Source organism: Benincasa hispida, chromosome 9 (assembly GCF_027475165.1).
Source record: "Benincasa hispida cultivar pf3 chromosome 9, pf3_genome.v1.1, whole genome shotgun sequence".
Lineage (NCBI taxonomy): Eukaryota > Viridiplantae > Streptophyta > Magnoliopsida > Cucurbitales > Cucurbitaceae > Benincasa > Benincasa hispida.
Window position 1 is genome coordinate 58,469,901 of NC_143486.1, and position 13,866 is coordinate 58,483,766.

At 37.4% G+C, this 13,866-nt stretch overlaps 2 protein-coding genes across 7 annotated transcripts; one reads left to right on the top strand and one right to left on the bottom strand.

The window, feature by feature from the left end:
* The first annotated feature begins 275 nt into the window (after nucleotides 1-275).
* LOC120086406 (mRNA capping enzyme family protein) lies at nucleotides 276-10,730 on the top strand. 6 transcript variants are annotated; one of them, XM_039043036.2, is made up of 17 exons: nucleotides 276-555; nucleotides 635-665; nucleotides 767-836; nucleotides 918-971; nucleotides 3,175-3,252; nucleotides 3,470-3,609; nucleotides 3,714-3,782; nucleotides 3,860-3,931; nucleotides 4,118-4,219; nucleotides 4,463-4,519; nucleotides 4,779-4,917; nucleotides 5,881-5,945; nucleotides 6,045-6,095; nucleotides 6,222-6,284; nucleotides 10,040-10,163; nucleotides 10,245-10,306; nucleotides 10,385-10,730. In XM_039043036.2, the coding sequence occupies exons 5-17, from the start codon at nucleotides 3,177-3,179 to the stop codon at nucleotides 10,478-10,480; spliced, it is 1,116 nt and encodes a 371-aa protein (XP_038898964.1). In that variant the 5' UTR covers nucleotides 276-555; nucleotides 635-665; nucleotides 767-836; nucleotides 918-971; nucleotides 3,175-3,176; the 3' UTR covers nucleotides 10,481-10,730. The 6 variants fall into 6 exon arrangements, with proteins under 6 accessions (XP_038898964.1, XP_090174360.1, XP_090174361.1 ...); XM_039043037.2 differs by having other exon boundaries at nucleotides 362-555; nucleotides 742-836; XM_090318234.1 differs by having other exon boundaries at nucleotides 276-665.
* Nucleotides 10,731-10,826: 96 nt separating this feature from the next.
* On the bottom strand, nucleotides 10,827-12,989 carry LOC120086407 (Uncharacterized conserved protein (UCP012943)). Its single transcript, XM_039043040.2, has 4 exons — nucleotides 12,454-12,989; nucleotides 11,869-12,043; nucleotides 11,549-11,642; nucleotides 10,827-11,443 (listed from the first exon to the last, which is right to left on the bottom strand). Exons 1-4 carry the CDS (start codon nucleotides 12,813-12,815, stop codon nucleotides 11,142-11,144), a joined length of 933 nt encoding a protein of 310 aa, XP_038898968.1. The 5' UTR covers nucleotides 12,816-12,989; the 3' UTR covers nucleotides 10,827-11,141.
* Nucleotides 12,990-13,866: the final 877 nt, after the last annotated feature.

Below are 13,866 nucleotides of genomic sequence, written 5' to 3' on the forward strand. Positions count from 1 at the left end.
ATATATCTTGAAACTTAAATATATATTTATTTAATGAAAATAAATAATATAACATTAAATTATTTTAACAAATATATAAAAAAAGCTTAAAGGTGGGGCAGGGATAGACAATGCATTATCCGTTCTCGTCCCATTTAATTTTCTAGGAATTTTTTTTCTTCCACTCCTCTCCCATCGTCCGCCAAAATGGGAATTCCTCGTTCGGAGTGGGATCCACGAAAAAAATTGGACATCTCTCCCACAGATATATTTAAAAACATGAAATAGAACTATTTGTATTGATTAATTGTTTTCAAATCTCTTTTTAGATTTTCTAGCAGCCATAATTTTTTATATAGTTTCAGCAATTTTCCAACATGTAGGGGTTAATTTTAGGAATAAACGCCTCCCCCCGTCCACCGCTCTCTCGTTCTCTTTTTCTCCCGATTCCTCTTTCTTCCCAGCCCTCCGTTCTTCTTCACGCACGCCAGCGCCGCAGTGGCCTCCACTCCGGACGACAACCTCCCCCGAACTTTGCCAGCCGCCGAACGCGGCTGCCCGTGCCTCAATTCTACGGTAGTTCCTCTCTCTCACTCAGTGGGATTCTCTCTCTGCCGATTGTCCTTCCCCTTCCTCACTCTCTTCTCTGTCACAGCGCCGCCGCCGGTTCCGGTTGTGAGCAGTGGGTAGGAGTTTTGGTGATTTTAATTTGGATTTCTTATTGGTTCTTGATTACCCATAACCTCTTTAGCTTAAATCTAGTTTACCCACTGCGTGTTGGTCCTAGATTCGTGATTTGGAAGGAGATTGATACGGCGTCCAGCACGTGATAAGCTTTTTCGGCGAGTCTTTAATAGGTGTTAGGCTCCGTTCCCTTTTGATTTCACCATAGGCTGTTTTAATTGGTTTCTAACCCTTAATTTTTGTGTTAAGCTTAGGTCTGAACCATTATTGAAGGATTTGAGGAGGATCGGGATCAAATAACGGTTTGGGTAAGTGGTTTAAGGATTTTAAGGTGATTTTACCATACGAGTTAGTCCCTATTGGAGTTAAGTTTGGTTTGTGTTTTGTGATTTGGACTTGGGGTTCCGTAAGTTGAGGAGAAATTTATTTGTTGAAAGTTTGGTTTTAATTTTAAGGTAAGTAGCTTTACCGTTGGAATGCCTTAGGGTGTGGTTAGGTGTTTTTTTTTCTACATTCATAGCCATGAATAGGAATAGTCATGAATTTTTGAAGGCCACGAATTGTATATGCCAATTACTTATGAATGACATGATTATTAGGTGAAGTGAATGCAATAGTGTATATATATGTCATGTAAGTGGAGGATAGGGATATTTATGTATGAAAAATCTGTTATGTTGTGCCATACTGCAAATTGATTTATCTATGTGGAACCTTATGCATATATGATTGCTCACAAGAATCATGAAATGTTAAATAATTTCCCTCCTTTTCATGCATGATATAACTGCATGAAAGTGACGAATGTTCAGGGGGTCTAATACATGAAAGTGATGTGCTAGAGTCGGTATGTATGAAAGTAATGCATACCTCGAAAGGATTGGGGTGTATGAAAGTGATGCACACCCCCATGAGTTCTATCTATATGAAAGTGATGTTTATTAAAACTATGAATACGAAAGTAGTGCACATCCCAAGATATTGTAGGAAAGAAGTGGAAACCATAGAAAGAAAGTTCAGGCCCAATCACAGCCACGTAACATAAGTACAGTCATATTGCACGTGTTAAGTACAGTCATATTGCACGTGTTTGTATACCTTGAACCCAACGGTGGGGTAACTTATTGAGTATTTTTAACACTCACCATTAGAAAAAGAAAAAGAACTTTTTAGGTAAGAGCAAAAACGACCTAGGCAGGTGATAGAGTTTTGTTAGAAATGGCCATGGAAGAGTGCATAGTTCATGAGTTTTCGCATTTCAGTCAATTTCTCATTTTATTTTATAACTTCTTTGTCCTAAGGGTTATGATTAAGTTTTGGAAATTAGTTTACTTTCATCGTTCATGTTGTTATTTGAATAAATGCCAAGTGAATTGTTTTGTTTTATCTAGGGTGGTTTGCATGCATGAGTAATGGCCTTGTTTAAGGTCCTAAGCTAACAAGCATGAACACTTTGGGGGCGTTTGGGACGCTGAGTTGGTTATTATAGTCGGTGGTTATTATAGTAAGTTGGTTATAATAGTTAGGGGGTTGTAGTAGTTAGTATTTGGGATGCAGACTATTTTAATCTACGCTATAATAGTTTGTGTTTGAGATTCAAACTATTTTTGTTTGGATAGAAAATAGTGAACACTATAGCAAAGAAAAAAAGAGAGGATAAGTGGAAAATAGTAAATATTGTAGCTAGAAGGGTTTTCAAATAGTATTTACTATACTTCATTGTAGGTTATAAATACTTGTACACACCACTATGATATTTGGTGTCCCAAACATGGAGTGGGCTATAATAATCCACTCCACCAACTTCTAGTTGGTGCCCCAAACGGCTCCTTTAGTTTCACTAGTGTGACTGTGTCCGACATATGAACCTCCAACACTTGTTAGACACGTATTGGGCATTTGTTAGTGCAGTGGATGTATAAGACACTAGTTGTACTTGTACAAAGTCAGAGAAGTTCCAACATTTGTTAGACATGCATCGAACACTTGTCAAGTATATCGAATAGATATATATGCAAAAATGATAAATATAGAGTGAAATATATCGAACTAATTTTTTAATCATATAAGCGTATAAACTCATTGACTTTGAATTTCCTTCTTGTATTAAAATGATATGTAGTTTAAAAAATGTATATTTCAATAAATGTCTCATTGCCGTGTCTGTGTTTTAGATTTTAAAAAAGTAACATCGTGCCGTTTCCGTTCCATGCCGTGTTGTTTCCATATCTCGTATTTGTATCCGGGCTTCTTAAGTTCTAAGTAGTCGGGTTGTTACGATTCGAATTTGAATAATTGTAATACAGTAAGACAGAGTATTACTGTTGGTACCAACTGCTGTTAGTATCATTCCAATGCCTCTGATACCAACTGTAATATTCAGGGGACACCAACAACCGTTGTCTTACTGCCCAAAAAATTATAAGAAAAAGAAAAACAAACCCCCTTTATTTCGTATTTGAATTGTAATCTACAGTCAGTGGACTTGAGGTTCTTTCTTTCCCTCTGTAGCTATGAAACGAGGATACTCAGAATCCCCATCGGCGTCTTTGGGGCCTCCCCAATCCAGATTCAAGTACAACCCAGAAGGTGCCATTCTAATTGGTCTCGTTATATGGTTTCAATTTGTGCTACTCTTCAGATTTTGCCAATAAGTTTTTGCACTTTTTGGATATGTTGTAATTTTTTTTAATGTGGGTTTACTTTCAGCTTGTTTGCAGATAAATAGTGAAATTACTATAATATAGGTAGTTAGTTGTATTTCAAGTTTAGGATTACTATAATCACTGTACGTTTCATTTTTTAGGCGATGCTGAGTTCTTAGAAGATGAAAGCACCAAGATTTTTGCTCGGAAAGTGGCTGAACATTACAGTGCTAGGACGAATCAGACTTTGGAAGAGCGAGAAGCTAGTGTTATCATCCATTTAAAGAAGCTTAACAATTGGGTATGTATTGTATTTTGATTCGTATATATTCTTTTAACCATGTGTTTGATTCTCAATCCTATATTTTCTTAATGGTTTGTTCATGACTTGTTCTTATTGGATAGATTAAAAGCGTCTTGGTTCAGCTTTATGCTAGCCGAGGTGATGCCGTTCTTGATCTTGCCTGTGGCAAGGTAGTGGGTCTCTTTAATCTACAAATGTTGCTATTACTTCACTCCTGAGTTGAACACTTTACTTTTGCACTTGCTAGGGTGGTGATCTGATCAAATGGGATAAGGCCAGAATTGGATATTATGTTGGCATTGATATAGCTGAAGGATCAGTGAGTGGAAACTCTAGCTAGAGTTGTTCATTTGGCTGTTATTTTCAGAGATCTCTGCTTCATTAGTTTGCCTAACTTCTTAGTAGAATAATAAACAATCTCTTGGATTGTTATCCCTTTATTTTCTTAAGTCTGTGCCTTGTGATGGAATCAGTTACCTAAGTTTATTATGGTGTCTTATTTCAGATAGAAGATTGCCGTACTCGTTACAACGGTGATGCTGACCATCATCAGCGTCGTAAAAAATTCTCATTTCCAGCCCGCCTAATATGCGGAGATTGTTATGAGGTAGTGGGACTTAGATCAACAGCTAGTGAATTGAAATCCAATCCTCTCCTCTCTCTGTGCACACATTCTTGATTTCTGTACTGTTGAGCTTTTCAATGTACTAGTGGCCATTATAGCGACGTTGTTAAGTCAGTGCTGTTTGAAAAATGGATCTCAGGATTAACTGATCACCTAACATAATGTGATTATGATTATGATTTTTGTTGAACACTGTTCAATTGACCTACGAATTTGGCTTATTAGGCGAGGCTGGATCATGTCTTAGCAGATGATGCTCCATTCGACATTTGCAGTTGCCAGGTGAGTGATATCAAAGATTTATGCCCTTCTTGTTAGGTAACATTTGGTATCTTCTTTCCACTATAAGATCTTTTGCAATTAGCATCATCCAAACCTATTAAAGAACAATATAGACACACTAAAATATGAGCGAGATGGATGGATTTTTCTACCATACATGTAGTTACAGAAAATTTATGCACTTGGAAAAAAATCGATCGATCCCTCAAGAGTTTATTCAAACAAATTCTGAATTTTTCATTGAAATTAAAACTTGCAGTTTGCGTTGCATTATTCTTGGTCTACCGAGGCCCGTGCCCGACGTGCCTTAGCAAATATATCAGCTCTTCTTCGCCCAGGAGGTATTCTCATTGGAACCATGCCAGATGCTAATGTGATCGTTAAAAAGCTTAGAGAAGGTATTTTTCTTGTTTTGACTTTCCAGATTTTCATGTCATATAGATATATATCGTAGCTGTCTCAAACTTTTCTGGAAATGACATAATATAGTAAGATTTGTGTTAAATCATCTAGCAATGGAAATTTTTGCTCTAATATGGACTAGCAGAGAAATGGGTGGTGTCGTGTAAGTGCAGATGTTAATATATTAAATTCTTTTTTGTATCTAGGTTTCTGCATGATGTCAATCACCATTTATACACCGTGTTGCTTACTATTAAAGTTAATGTGTTAACATTAATGAAAAAGAGTACATTAATGCCCTTGAAATCCTTAGCGGTTACTCCTCACAAGTTTACAACAAGGTATTAATATATGCCACTGTCGAAGAACTAAAAGCGCACGAATACCCATATGACGAACCTAAAGACTTGTAAGGTACAGTATTCATTTGTAAAAGCTGAAGTCGTGAGTAATACGTCAAGGATCTGTCAAAACTGAAGTTGATATTCTGAAGTTTTAAACAAACAAGATAGGAAATTGAGGCTAATTTCAAAGGGAGGAAAAATCTCTTTCTATTGTCTCAAAGACGAAGCATCTGCTATGAGGAGATTTGGATGCTACCTTCACCTCACTCTTTGGTTGTTTTGAGATGAATTGTCATGGACTCTTATGATACCGACTGGATAAATTGTCATGTGATAGTGATGTGATGTGGTACTCTCTATTTTGAATATACAGTGTACTACTATTTATATTTCCACTAAGACTCTGTTGGAGATAACTTTTAGGGGTGATTTTGGTAATTACCAAGTTGAGGTGATTCTTTTAGGTTGTTCTGTAATCAGAGTTGGAGTTCCTTTTGGTGGGATTGTGTTTTTGTATATCCTTTTACATTCTCTCATTATTTTCAATAAAAGTTCGGTTTCTTTTATATGTATGTGTGAAAATGTTTTTGACATAAAGATGCTTTTTGGTTACAGCTCAAGGCTTGATGTTTGGAAATAGTGTCTATTGGATACGCTTTGATGAAGAATATGCTGAAAAGGTGAAAGCTGACCCTTTTATTTGGTTCCCTGCTTTGATGTAGTATTCAGTTATTTTCTTGAGACTGCAATTGACAATTATTCATTTTTGCTTGGTTCAGAAATTTAACGCTTCCAGCCCCTTTGGTATAAAGTACTTGTTTCATCTAGAGGTATGTAATATATGGGTGTTGCAGTTCTTATTAGATTGCTCAATTTCCTGAGAGGTGGTTGTTCCTTGCCTTTTGGTTATGTTTCTTCGTTTTGGCTTTTATATTGGAGATATCTTCCTGTTGCAGGATGCTGTTGATTGCCCTGAATGGATTGTCCCATTTCATGTTTTCAAATCGTTGGCCGAAGAGGTAATGGCTCACTTGAAAACTTGAAAGTCTTGCAAAGGAAGAAAACTTGACAAATACTTTTATGGAACCTTTTTCTTCTTCTCGCCCTCTTGCTACTCCTAAGATAACTATGTTTACTTTCTAGATAATGAACTCTCAAATGCTATTCTGCTTTGTTCTTGTTATAGAAAAGGCTGATCTGCTTTGTTCACACAAAAAAACTTGTCTCTTTAAACTAATAAATGTGCCCTATAAAGCAAATGAAGTGTATGTTAGTAGTTTCTTCCATTTTTTGTTTAGTCTGGTTATTTTAGTGTGGTTTTATTGTTCTACATTATGGTTTTAAGTAGTTGCATTGCAGAAAATAGAGATTTTTTAACCTGCAATTTCCATTGGAAGCAATTTTTTTTCAGATAAGATAGGGTAGATGCTGGAATTTGCCATTTAATTAAGAGGTATGACCTACTTAGTCGGAGTTTTGAATGCATTTTCATCTCCAAGAGTGGGGCTCGAAGAAGCAGTGTGGTCCCTTTGGAATCAACAAAAAAGGATGGTTAGTTTTTTAGGAAATGAATAAGGTCACTTTGCTAGAGTATGTGGGCCATGGGGAATCAGTCATTTCCCAGAGGCAAGTCTGACTGAAATAAGATGGGAAGATTTTGAAGTGCAGTGAATTTGCCTCCAGCCCGAGCCACGAAGTCTGAATTCTGGGGTTTCCGAGTATGGGGGGATGTAATTCCAACCTCAGTCTTATTGGTTTAGACAAGAAAAAGAGGTTCTTAAGCTTGAATGGAATTCATTGGAGAGAGATTTCTCAAGCTCCGATCTGATGATTCATTTTGAAGAGGATTGTCTTGTTAATTCTTTCTTGGCAGACAAAGCACTCCTTCAAATAGGAGATGGTAGGTTGTTAAGAGGGCTTGGTGAAAAGGGAAGGTGGCAGAAAATTGGGAATTTTCATCATAACAAGGCTGAGACGGTTGTGGATGTTGGATTACGTTACTCTCCAGGAAACTTACCTTTACGATTTTGGAATCGCAATTGCATTGAAGCTGTTTTTTCTCAAACTCTAAATTTACTGGATTGCTACTTACCAGCATTGAGGTAGAAGATAATCTTTGTGGTTCTCTTCTGACTGAGGTCGAATTTAGAAGATCCCTTTCTGGGAAATGTTCTCCATGTAATGGAAAGCAGTGAATCTGATTTACTCACCGCTAGATCTTCAGGCAATGGCGAGATTGTGATAGGGTAGGTATTAGAGGAATATTAGGGGTATATTAGTAATTAGCTAGGGAGTTTGTTAGGGAAGTTGGCTATAAATAGAAGGGAGGGGGAATGGAGAATATAAGCAATATTTGGTATATGAATTAGAATTTGAGAGTTATGTCAAGATTGGGAGGGTCCGAATACCTCCAACACTTGGTTTATCGTGTATTTCTATTACTTTCTATATTTTAATATATTTAGGTTCTATCAATTGGTATCAGTTGCTTGAAGTGGTAGAGAAGCAAGCAACAATGGAATCAAGAGTGGATTCTCAATTCAAGAAGCTTAACGGAAGGCTGGCTTTTCTGTTGGAGCAGTTGAATTTGGTTTTGTATCGCCTGGAGACTTGGATGGGTGGTGATCGAGGGTCAGCTTCATTGGAAGGAGCATTGACAGCAAAAGAGAGAGGAATTATGGAACCAGCATCAGTGGAACCAAAGAAAAATGTGCTGGAAACTGATTCTGTGCAAAAAGTTGCAGGAACTGTTGGCATGGAGGAAAAAAACGCTACAAGCAGTGAAGGAGAAGAAGGAAGGGAACCTCCGAATCTTCGTGTGCAGAAAGCCGTAAAGGGAAATGAGAGATCGAAGAAGCCTCTGGTGTGGGACAGTGGAGGCAGCACGGGTCCAATAGGAGGTGAAGTTCAAGCGAGGACGATGAACAAGAAATCGGAAAAGAAATGAGGAAAGAAAAGAAAGTACAAGAGGAATGAAAGAAAGAAAACGATGGTCTGGAAGAAGAGAAAAGAGAAGAATGTTAGAGGCCATTACCGGAAGCACGGATGCAGGTGAAGCTTTGGAGATGGAGCCAATGATTGCTGGAATGGTCAGAGAAAAATAAAATCATCGGCGGGGGCCATTACCGGCGGCAAAGGTACGAGCAGCAATGATGGGAGAAGAAACCTTAGGGACGGTGCTGGTGCAATTTTCATAAGGATGTGTTCTTGGTGATAGAGGCGAAAGTTCCTCGAGGAGAGCATCGGCGGTTGAGGGTTTGAAGGTGGGAGACGATTAACTGGAAAAGGTTTCGACGCAAGGGACGAGCGGAGGTAGCAGAGGGATCGGAATGGGACCTTGAACAAATTGTTGACGGAACCTATCGCCAGTGACGATCGTGGAGACAAACCGAGAAAAGAGTTTGGGGAAGGGGCTGCAAATTTTGTAAGAAAGTAGTGCGACGAATGGTGACCAGAGACCATCGACGGCGAGGAATGCAGACGTGGGGAAGACGCAGGTGGAGATTTCGTGAGTATGAAGGCCTTACCCACGTGAGATTTCAGAAGGTGGGCCCAGGTCATGGGAAGAAAGCAGCCTAATGTTGGGCTGGACTCTAATGGGCTGGTGGTTCTTAATGAATTGTGGAGGCCCACAAATGCAGAAAAGGAAGGATTATGAATTTAATACTTCATCTAGGGCTTATTTATTTAAATAAATTTACGGCTGTTTTACTGATTAAAAAAATGTATTTTTTGTTTTGTACCCACACCGTGAGGACAAGGTGTGTTTTAGGGACCGGTAATGATAGGGTTGGTATTAGAGGAATATTAGGGGTATATTAGTATTAGTAATTAGTTAGGGAGTTGGTTAAGGAAGTTGGCTATAAATAGAAGGGAGGGAGAATGGAAAATATAAGCAATTTTTGGTATATGAATTGGGGCTTGAGAGTTATCTCAAGATTGGGAGGGTTCAAGTACCTCGAACACTTGGTTTATCTTGTATTTCCATTACTTTCTATATTTCAATATATTCAGGTTCTATCAGATTGATCCTACTTTGTTTTCTAGGTGGGTTGACTCCATCTCTAATCTTGCTGAATTGATCTTGTTCAAGAGTTTTTCATTCTGTGGGATTTTCTCAAGAGCTTTCAATGGGGGATTCATCCCCTTCCACAGGGTTTTTTGTTTTTCCAACCAAAAGTTGTTTCCAAAGATGTCATACAGGAGGTTTTTTCGGATGCCAGTGACAATTCCGGTTCAGTATTAGTAGTTTCGATTCTGATTATGGAAGAATCTTTGACTCATTCTCTGAAGATCCCAGTGGAATTAGCCATATCCTTACGTTGGAAGAAAATTTCTCTGCTTTCGGTGCCGGACACAACATTTTTGAAGCTCCATAAAATGTTTTAGATATTATTGTGGACCTATCTATCTCTTTCGTACTTGCGGCATGTTCCTTGTTTAAGTAGGGGTTTGCTTTCAACTTTTTCCCCCTCGTCATAGCTAGTTCTGTTCTGGTTCTCTTCAAATTTTCGTTCTATGAGCTGTGGTTTTGCTGCTGATTGTTCTTTCGTTGGTCTAGCTTCAGTGGCTCTCTGGTGTCATGATTCTGCTTCAAAACATGTCTTTCTCCATTGCGCACTTTGTACTTTCGCTACTTTATTTTATTTTTTGTACTTTTGGAAGTTCTTTTTTTGTTTGGTTGCTTGTTCTTTTCATTCCCACGAGAGTTGGTAATAATTTGAACATTTTATTCTTTACCTACTGAGTTTATTTCTCGTTTAAAAATCTCCAGTATGACTTAGAGTTGGTTTTTGTCAAGAACTCACATGAATTTGTGCACGAGTACTTGAAAAAACCCGTATTCGTGGATCTAATGCGACGACTTGGTGCCTTGGGTGATGGCAACCAAGATCAGAGTAAGTTTTGGCTGTAACTTATTTGCTCTATGGGGGCTTTTGGATGTGTAGAAATGTTCATTCTTGCCTTGTCGAATGCAGGTACATTATCTCCGGATGAGTGGGAAGTGGCATATCTATACCTTTCATTCGTTTTGAGAAAGGTATCACCTGACTGTGTGTTTATGGTTTACCATTAGAATAACTTGAGTATTGATGTTGAGTGTCCGTTTGTTTATCAGCGAGGCCAACCCGACAGGACACAGGCCCCAAATAGAAGAGACAGAGGGCAAATGCACATAGCGAAGGAGGACATAATGTACATTTCAACTGATTAATTCACCAAAGTTCTCTCCTGAGCTCTTGTGGAGAATGGCAAGGGTTGATCTGCGTGAAAAAGCTTTAATGGAAGCAATTGAGTTCAGTCCCCCTAACCATCCATCCCTCTCTTTTTAAGCTGTAGAATACTGTTAATCAATTTTGTATCTTTATAACAAACAATAAAATGTAAGATTGAACAGCCTTGCAGCTTCTGAGAAAGGAAAAGAGAAGACTAATTAATATTTATAGTAGAAAAAATGTTACTGACCTTTTTTTTTTTTAGTTTTTTTTTCTCCCTATACATGTCCAGTGAGCTAAAATTGATGAATGTCTTTGTTCTGTTTGAAACTGTAAAAGTAGTCATTTGAACCCAACTGTCCAGCTGAAAACTCAACATAAACATTCAGATACAGCTTTCTTTTGAGGTTATATCAAACAGTCAACCTACTAATTATGTGTTATATATAGACATTACATACAATAAAACTCCCGGCACATGTATAAAAGTCGGCAATAACCAAAAACAAAAGTGCAGTAACTAATAATTACAGCTATTCCTTCCATCATGTATGCTTCAAAAAGACCCAGTAGTATGTCTCAGATCACCAGAACAGAATAAGAGATTCAAAGACCGAAAAGTCGACAAATTTATTCAAGAAAGCACCATAGTTTCGACATCTAATTTCGCTTCAAAACCAGCACAGCAATGACGAGGACAACCAGTCCCATAATTGATGATCCTATGGCCATCTCTGTAGTGTATTCAGAGGTTGCTTTGTCATTTCCAGAAACTTCAGCTGGTGAGGATCCAAATATTTTCTGAAGTAAACTTGATGCCTTAGTCAGCATGTCATCGATCGAAGTTTTAATATATTCTAATGTCCCTTGAAAGACATTTCTTGACTCATTTTGCGACTGCGCAGCGTATCCAACTGGTGCCTCTTCAAGCTCCTCACATTCACGATACTCGTGTACCTTGTCTGCAACAAGTATAATCGTGTGTCATTCATGAGAAGTTTTAGTTTCCACCAACCCCCCCCTCCCCCCCCTTTAAAACCCAAATTTAACATTGAACAAAGTCTTACTGGTCTGATATGATTGCAAAAAGCTCTTAAGCGCTTCATTGCCCAACATTGCATTCCAAACATTTGGGTCAGATGCAATTGAAGCAACAACAGTCTGAAAAGGAGAAAACAGTACTCAAATTAGGGTTCAAACTTTGAAGATCAGACTTCTAATTGAATTTGTTCAAGAAACCAAATATATTTATCATTGCACAAACTACTTGACATTGGCCTAACAAATTGATATTCATACTTCAAAGTATCTTTGTGGGTAGAAAGCAAAAAAAAAAAAAAAGAAAAAAAAGAAAAGAAAAAAAAGAGAAGTCCACTAGTTTAATTACCTGAGCTTCAGCACTTTCCTTGAGCAGCCTAAATGCTTGAATTGCATGCTGAGGCACCGAAGTCTGCGACTGTAAACTTGTCTCATTAGATAAACAAGACTCGCATTCTAGTTTACTGTTTGAAGGTACAATCAGATTCGATCCACCAGAATCTGGTGAAGACGACAAGTATACCCTGAAACAAAATCACCCAAAAACATCAAGAACAAGCTCACCCATGAAACATGATTTTGATTGGGGAGTAGTAATAGGGAGCCAGGGGCAGGGAATAACAACAGATTAAGGCTCTCCAGATGGATCTTCAGGTAAAATAACAACAGTGTATACCAAATAAACAATGAGAAGATCCAAAAACATACTTCTTCCTTCGATGATATGTGGAGTATTATGATTAATTTTGTCTTCAATTTCACTGTTCTCCGCTTTCGTTTCTTTAACATACAATTATACATACTATTCACAACCCTAATGACATGGAAACGAGCAAATTCGATACTAAGTTCGGTAAAAACCACAGAGCACAGAACAGAACAATTCATTCATTGATTCAAACAAAACTCGTGAGAATAGAAATTCACGACGTACTTATCCATGGCCTCCTTCACCTCTGTCGTAGCTTCCTTCGCCTCTTCGAAACTGGGAACCGCTCCAAATACAATCCTCGGTTTAAGTCCAGTAGCGTCCATGGCCAAATCGTCCTCGAAGTTAGCGAATTCCCAGTCATCGATCTCCCACGTCGGTTTCTGCACAACGTCCACATCGGCGCCGGCGGTGGCCTTCGCAGGTGGCACTGGAGAAGACGATCCGACGAAAACCGATGACGGTCTCGACGCGCTGCGAAGCAATTTCCCAAACGGAGGCACCGCCGATGGTCCTCGGACACCAGCGTTAACGGCTCCAGCTCCGGCCATCTTCGCCGCTGCCCTAACGAATTCTCCTCCTCCCATGGCGGTGAAATCGGATTGCCTGAATCTACGAGGAGATAGAATCGAAGAGCCTTTGCTAATTTATTATCATTTTCTAAAATTGAATTTTTTTGCTACATTTTTTTCTTCTAAAATATGGAGGAAAGATAAGGTGCTTCGCGCACTTGTTTACACCCCTGTAATCAGATTTGTCACGTTGTACAAAGCTGTTGTGTTGACCATATTTAACGACCGTCGGATAAATCTTGTATTTAAATTTAAAAAAAAAAAGTAAATAAAGACAGGATTTCTTTTTTGGTTTTATTTTTTTTACTAGTAATCAAACACTTGCATGTTAAATATATTAATTTTAATTTTAATTGTAATTATAAAGTAGTATAAAATTATAATATTATTTTATTTTATAAAATTGAAAACGTTAATATTTAATCTTATTTTAATTGTATAATTTTTTTATAAATGGATTTTGTCTCTCAAAGAAAATTTTCGGAAGAAATGAAAATGAGAGAGTGACAATTTAGCCATTTATTAAAAAATTGATTTCAAATTATAATTTGATTTTATTTTCAATCCAGTTATATTAACATGATATAGCATGTGATAGAAAGGTTGCTAGAGATAAATTGTGTGTTTGATTTATCTTTATTTTAATGTGAATTTGAGATTTTATAAATAAGTTGTGATTTTTTTTCTTTTATTTAATGTGAATTTGAGATCTTAGAGATAAAATATGATTTTTTTAATAAAAAAACTTGCTTCTTTTAACGTGAATGCACAAAAATAGAGGAGAAATTTATTTATTTGATAATTTTTAACATGAAATTACATTACATAATCCTATAACTAGACAAAAGGGAAAATAAAAAATTTATCTACATAACTTCTTTTAGATAGTATAGATTATGAAAAAAAGGAGTTGAGAATCATTTTGGTTTTTAAGCTCTCGATAATCATTTATCATTGTCAACTATTTAGTTTTTTAAAATTAAGCATATAAATATTCTTTCTAACTCTCTCTCTCTCTCTTTTTTCCCTTTTGCTTTTTTATCCATCTTTTAAAAAATCAAACAAA